This window comes from Panulirus ornatus, chromosome 19, assembly GCF_036320965.1.
Source record: "Panulirus ornatus isolate Po-2019 chromosome 19, ASM3632096v1, whole genome shotgun sequence".
NCBI classification, from domain to species: Eukaryota; Metazoa; Arthropoda; class Malacostraca; order Decapoda; family Palinuridae; genus Panulirus; species Panulirus ornatus.
This window is the reverse complement of record NC_092242.1, coordinates 23,556,496-23,562,495: the sequence shown is the minus strand read 5'-3', so window position 1 is coordinate 23,562,495 and position 6,000 is coordinate 23,556,496. Positions and strand designations below refer to the sequence as shown.

General features: G+C 37.6%; 1 protein-coding gene across 1 annotated transcript in view; it reads right to left on the bottom strand.

Annotated features, from left to right (window-relative positions):
• Window positions 1–3,558: 3,558 nt before the first annotated feature.
• The window catches only part of LOC139755681 (RCC1-like G exchanging factor-like protein), a 170,065-nt gene continuing 167,623 nt past the window's right edge, over window positions 3,559–6,000 (bottom strand). Inside the window, exon 12 of the mRNA XM_071674328.1 lies at window positions 3,559–3,738. Coding sequence (XP_071530429.1) covers window positions 3,661–3,738 — 78 coding nt within the window. The 3' untranslated portion in view covers window positions 3,559–3,660. The remainder of the gene's footprint in view (window positions 3,739–6,000) is intronic.

The following is a 6,000-nucleotide window of genomic DNA, read 5'->3' as shown; positions in this document are numbered from 1 at the left end:
CTGAGCCTTAGGAGAAAAATTCTCGCTAAGGTCCATCCTCCCTTCCTTTTTAAGTTAATTAATACAGGGGGAGGATTTCTGGTCTCTCACTCCCATCCCTCTTAGTCCCCTTCTGTGACACAGAGGAGTCACCTTTCGTCAACTCACACTAACATCTGCAGATCAGAAATGCGACACAACACATGCAACCTCCCTATACAGTCTACATTCAAATTCTTCAGTTTAGTGGAGCTTTCAATGCATCTTGTAAGATTTTACCCCACTATCTAGCTCTACTACAACTACCCTTTATGGACATCATTCGTAATTACTGTATCTTCACTCACCCACAACATTAAGTCATGCCTCATTCAAAGTATGGACAAAATTTGACAACCCATCCCTCAAAAAAATCTTACAATTACATGGTTTTACCCTCAGCATCCTCCTTCCATACATATCAAAGCAACCCACAATTCTGTCTACTTTTCTGATTCAGCTAACAAACAGCATTATCTGCAGAAAACAACTGTGGTACCTCTTATTTTATTCTGCCATGGGAAAACTGTCAATCTACCACATTCTCATTTCTTTCCATCAAAAAAAATCATGGTCATATTAGTCTTGATGCAATCTCATAGTTATTTCTAATCTCTTACTTATAAAATCAATTACTCCACCAAACGCACTGTTTCTGTTAAAAAGGCTTTTAAATGCATTCATTTCTGTATTTACTATGTAGAGTCAGAACTTTTCCAAAACGTTTCTGATATACATTATAATGTGCCTTTTTTTAATCCATATATGCTGCATATACTTTTTTCACAGCTAATACCCATCTGAATTAAAAATCCTGATTTAAACATCCTCCTCCATTCTTATGGTCACCATCTTCTTGACCAGCAAGGAGTTCACCAATTAATCCTTTTACCAGACACAGTCTTACCATATATATCTTACCAACCATGCTAATATGGCATTCTTCTGTAGCTGTACAATCATTTATGTTCCCCTTAGCTATGTAACATGGAACAATTACCGTTTTTGTTCAAATACCAGGAACATGACTGCTTTTCAGTGCCTCCATACCCAGTTTCCAAATATGTACAACAATGCCTAAGGAGTTTACCACCACTTACCCTGCTTCCTGAACCTGGAGAGTCATGATTATTGGTATGCTGAAAAGAGGGAACACCCTACATAGCATGAAAAAGTGACAAACTAGCAAGATTGGCTGGGACTACAGTTGTGGTTCTTAAGAAAGGTGACAGTGTTGTTGACTAGTTAGTCAGGCTATTCAAGACTTCTATCATCAAAAGTAAGGTGCCTTACAAAAAGCAGAATGCACATATAATGTTGAGGCATGGGGAACAAAAGTGAAGCTTGAATTACAAAGGTATAAGTCTGTTGAGTATACCTGATAAGGTTTATGGAAGACTGGTGCATGAGAGGGTGGTGACATGCACAGCATATCTTAATGAGGAGTAGCACATGGCTTTAGGAGAGGTAACGTGTGTGTAGAGCATGTGTTCCATTTTGAAGGAATGTATATGTGGCAAGGCTGACAGATAGGCCATGTGGAAGATGCTACAGATATTCTTGGTACTAAGTATACACTGGGTACTAAATGCAGAGGAGATTTTCCCGGGAGAGTATGGCATGTGTGTAAGTAGAAATGATAAGTATACACTGGGTACTAAATGCAGAGATTTTCCCAGGAGAGTATGGCATGTGTGTAAGTAGAAATGAAGGGTGAATAGTTCCTGATAAATGTGAATCGCTGTCAAAGATATATAATGCCAACATAGATATTCAATCTGTTTCAGGAAAAGGTGCTGAGGGAGGTGGATGCAAGGGTTTTAGAATGAGGAGCAGGTTATGGTTAATTGGCTGATGTTTGCAAATGACAAAAGCCCTGTAGGTAGTCTCTAGAAAGAAACTCCAGGAGCTGCAGACAGATTAGTAGCATGTGAAAGGAGAAAGTTGACAGCATACGTAAACAAAAGTAAGGTGACAAAGTGCAGTGCAGTACTGGGTGAGATGGGTTGGTTTGAAAGTAAGTTTGAACTATGAGGACCTAAAGGAAGTGGACTGCATTATATGCCTTGGAGTGGGTGTAGAAGCAGGTGGAACCATGGGGGCTGAAGCAAGTTATACTAAAGGAGGAAGATAATGTACTGAAAACATTAAAAAGCATGTAGGAGGTAGGGTTAAAGTCTATCAGGGTAAAGATGCGTATGTCTGAAGGTACAGTAATCATCGCAGTGTTGTCTGGATGAGTCTTGGGCCTTGAATGCAAAAGAGAGTGGATGTGTTAAAGTTATTCCATAATGCCAATGCAAGAAAAGTGTAAGAACAGTCTGATACCAAAGGCTGACCAAGGTGTTCTATAGTCATTCATACATATGAAGAGGATATGCAAAGAAGTGGAATAACAAGGGGAAGGGGATTGTCCAAGAAGACGTAAGAATGGAGTGAATGAGTTTTTTTTGGTATCAGGGCCTGAACATTCAGAAGAGCAAGCATGCAAGAGACAATGAACTGCGCTGATGTGGCATATGGGGGTGATATGTCATCTATCAATGAAACCAGGATATATGAAGTTATCAAGGTATTCTATGGGGCTTTGCTATGGCTGGTAAGCCCTGATTTTGGTATAGTATGCATGACAGGTAGATAATGGACAAGTGCAAATCAGGCATAAATGATTCAGATCAGACACTGATTTTTTTTAACAAGTTCATCTATCCCCTCATGTACCTTCATTTTCTGATAGAAGTAAAAGTCTAGCCAAGTGGGCATTTTCTTTTAAGGCTAAGTTGATTGCTCCTGACTGTCATTAAAACAGGAAAAGGTGAGCAAAAAAAAATCATAACTTACTTAAATGCAGTCTACAAAACTTTTTAAGATATCAACTCATTATTACCATGAACACATACACAACTAATTGGAGTAAAATATAAATATCTCATTTACTACTGTCCCTTAGAGGCTACCTACATGGAAACCAAAATACTTGTTAGGACAAAGTCCTATTTATGTCTCCTTTGCTAGGTCTGCTCCTATCACAACATTTCTAGTATCAATTTATTCATTGCCTTCATCAAAGCTTTAACCTTTTACCCTTCCATCACCTTATCATTCTCATTTACTTTGCTATTCATACTGTACAGTTCTAATATCTAATAACTGTAACTGGTCATCAGTTACTCTCAAAACGTCAGGAAAAATACAGTATACCGTACCTAATAATAGTGACAGTAACGCACATGCATGTATGAAATAAGTGAACCTTAATGCTAAGACTGCCACTGGATGACGAGCCCCAACAACAAAAATGAAAGTAATATATCTTTTCTAGTTATATAACAAGTCACAATAACAAAAAGGGGAATCACACATTTTCTATTTATCTAAAAATAGTCACATTTTCCCAATCAAGAGATGCTTCTTTGAATGCCAGATTAAAAGTCTAATTCATCATCTATGGCAAATGCTGTTCAATTCAGACATAGTCAGATCTAGCAGCATAAAGAAAAAGGAGAGATTAGCTGAGGTACTAAAAATGAAACCATAATATAAAGAAATATATGAAAGTTTATTGAACAAAAAGTGAATAAAATTTTGTACAGTATCATAAATGTATGTACTGCTATTCAAAAGGATAATAACAATTTTCCCTTAGACAAGTTCCCTAATCATGGCAGCCATATGATCAACGCCACAGCTAACTTTGATTATCTGTCCACCTATGGAAACCTGAAAAGTTTTATTAGGTTATAATTCACAATTCTGAAGGGTCTGCTGAGCTAAGCAATGAAAGTGACAGAATCTGGGTAAAGTATACAGTTTGGATCAAACAGCATTTACATTAATATGGCATGGAATTTTAGGAATATATAAAAATTGGTACAAAATACTGAAAAAACTATTGAAAAACTCTTTCCTGAACCTAGACAAGGTGAGATATAGTTAACAAACATAAACTATAGCAGAGTGAGCCCATTGCCACGATAAATGACAAGTCACATACCTGACAAGTTCTATCAAGCCAAAGAAAAGGAAGCTCAATACAGCCTTAACCATGATTGTACCAGGTTTCAAGTGTGTCTTAAGAGTTTCATGGAAGACTGTCTGGAAAGCCTAAATCACTGGGGTTACAAAGAGAGCATTGTATGCTTTCAGCTTAACCTTTCCAGGCTTAGAAGATTTTTAGGACTCGAAAATTATTCCAAAACCTAATGATTCCACTACTGAATCACATGGTAAATTGGTCTACTTACAGTGTGGGGGTTATTAAGTGCCAAATATGTATAGGGTGGAGCAAAGAGTTTTTTAAAGAGTATTGTGGATAAGACAAAAGACAACCCAAAGCTTTTCCATAAGTTTATTAGGAGCACTCAATCAGTTAAATCAGGATAAGGGACTCAAAAGGAAGGACTATGGTGGTAGATAAGGATATATGTGAGAAGTTTAATTACAAATTCAAATGTGTCTTCACAGTGCTGGAGAGGTAGTAGGAGGAAGAAGTCTTGGAAAGTTTAAAAGATTAGAAGCAACAAAATAATCTGGCTACTTAAGTAAGGTGACCCCAAACAAGGTACTCAAACCACATGAAGTCCCCATTTGTGCTAAGGCACTTTCTTGGACACTTAAAATACTGTCAAATAAGAAAACAGAGGAAGGGGTATATTGAAAGATGTGGAATAGGGCAAATGTCATGCCTATCATAGCAAAGAACAGAAACAGAAGTACTACAAGCCTGTTTTATTGATGAGTGTTGTTTGTATAACACCAAAAAAAAGATAATCAGAAAAAGAATAGATGATTACCTGCAATGGAAAAACTTCTTAAGACAACATGGCTTTAGAGAAAGGTATTGCATCATGAACCTGTTAGACATTTAAGACAGGTTGAGCTAAGTTTTAGACTAAAGAGGTGGAAGGGTAGACTGCATGTTTCTAAACTGCCAGAAACCCTTCAACACTGTATGCTATCAGAGGCTGATTAAGAAACCAAAGCCACAGACAGTAAAAAGGGGTAAACTCCTTTACTGGGTAAAGGATTACGCATGTTGTAGAAAGCAAAGGATGCAGGTAAGAGGCACAAACTCAAAATGGGTTACTGTTACTACTGGCTTGCCACAGGGATAGGTGATGGGCCCACGCTATGCTAAGTGTATGTAAATGACTCACTGGAAGGACTAGTCTCACACCTAAACATGTTTGTCGATGATATCAAGGTTATGAGAAAATTCGAAATAAAAAATGATCACATCAGCTTACAGGGGAACTTGGACAAACTCTAAAGCTGGTTTGACAGGTGGATGATGCGATTCAATCCAACCAAGTGAACAGTAATCAGACTGGAATACTTTTATCCACTGAAAGAATCTTCCTTATTCCTGGGAAGACATCCAGCCTCCTATGAGGGACAGTGTTAAAATCTTTTACATATAATCTACCCAGCATTCTCTTTTGTCTGCAATGTAGCTCATTCTCTTGTAGAAATCTAAGATGTTCATTATACATGGCCTCCTTTCTTGAAACCATGCTGTCACTCACTAAGCAGTTTCTAATCTGCAAGAAAGTCATCCACTTGCTTTCCGATTATTTTTCCAGTACTTCTCTGACCAAAATCATCAAGGACACTAGTAATTAGTTCAGCACATCCTTCAAGTCTCCTTTCTTAAAGATAGGTATGACATCTGCCTTCTACCATTTCCTTGGCATTTTACCTTCTTTTATCAGCATCTTCAACAAACTTTTCAACTGGTTTGCCAAGTGTATCTGCACACAGCTTCACTAAATATTGAGATATTTCAAGTATGAGTATTCTGTTTATGCCCCCTTTGGACATTTCAATTCTTTCTAAAACCTCCTCACCATTCCATCTCACTTGTGCTGGGACTATTATGTTTTCCATCATGAAAACATTTCTTAACTTGACCTTGCATATCCTTATATCTCCTAAAACTCTTCCCTCAAAACCCTCAGCCCCATTAGCTTTCAATTGACATTT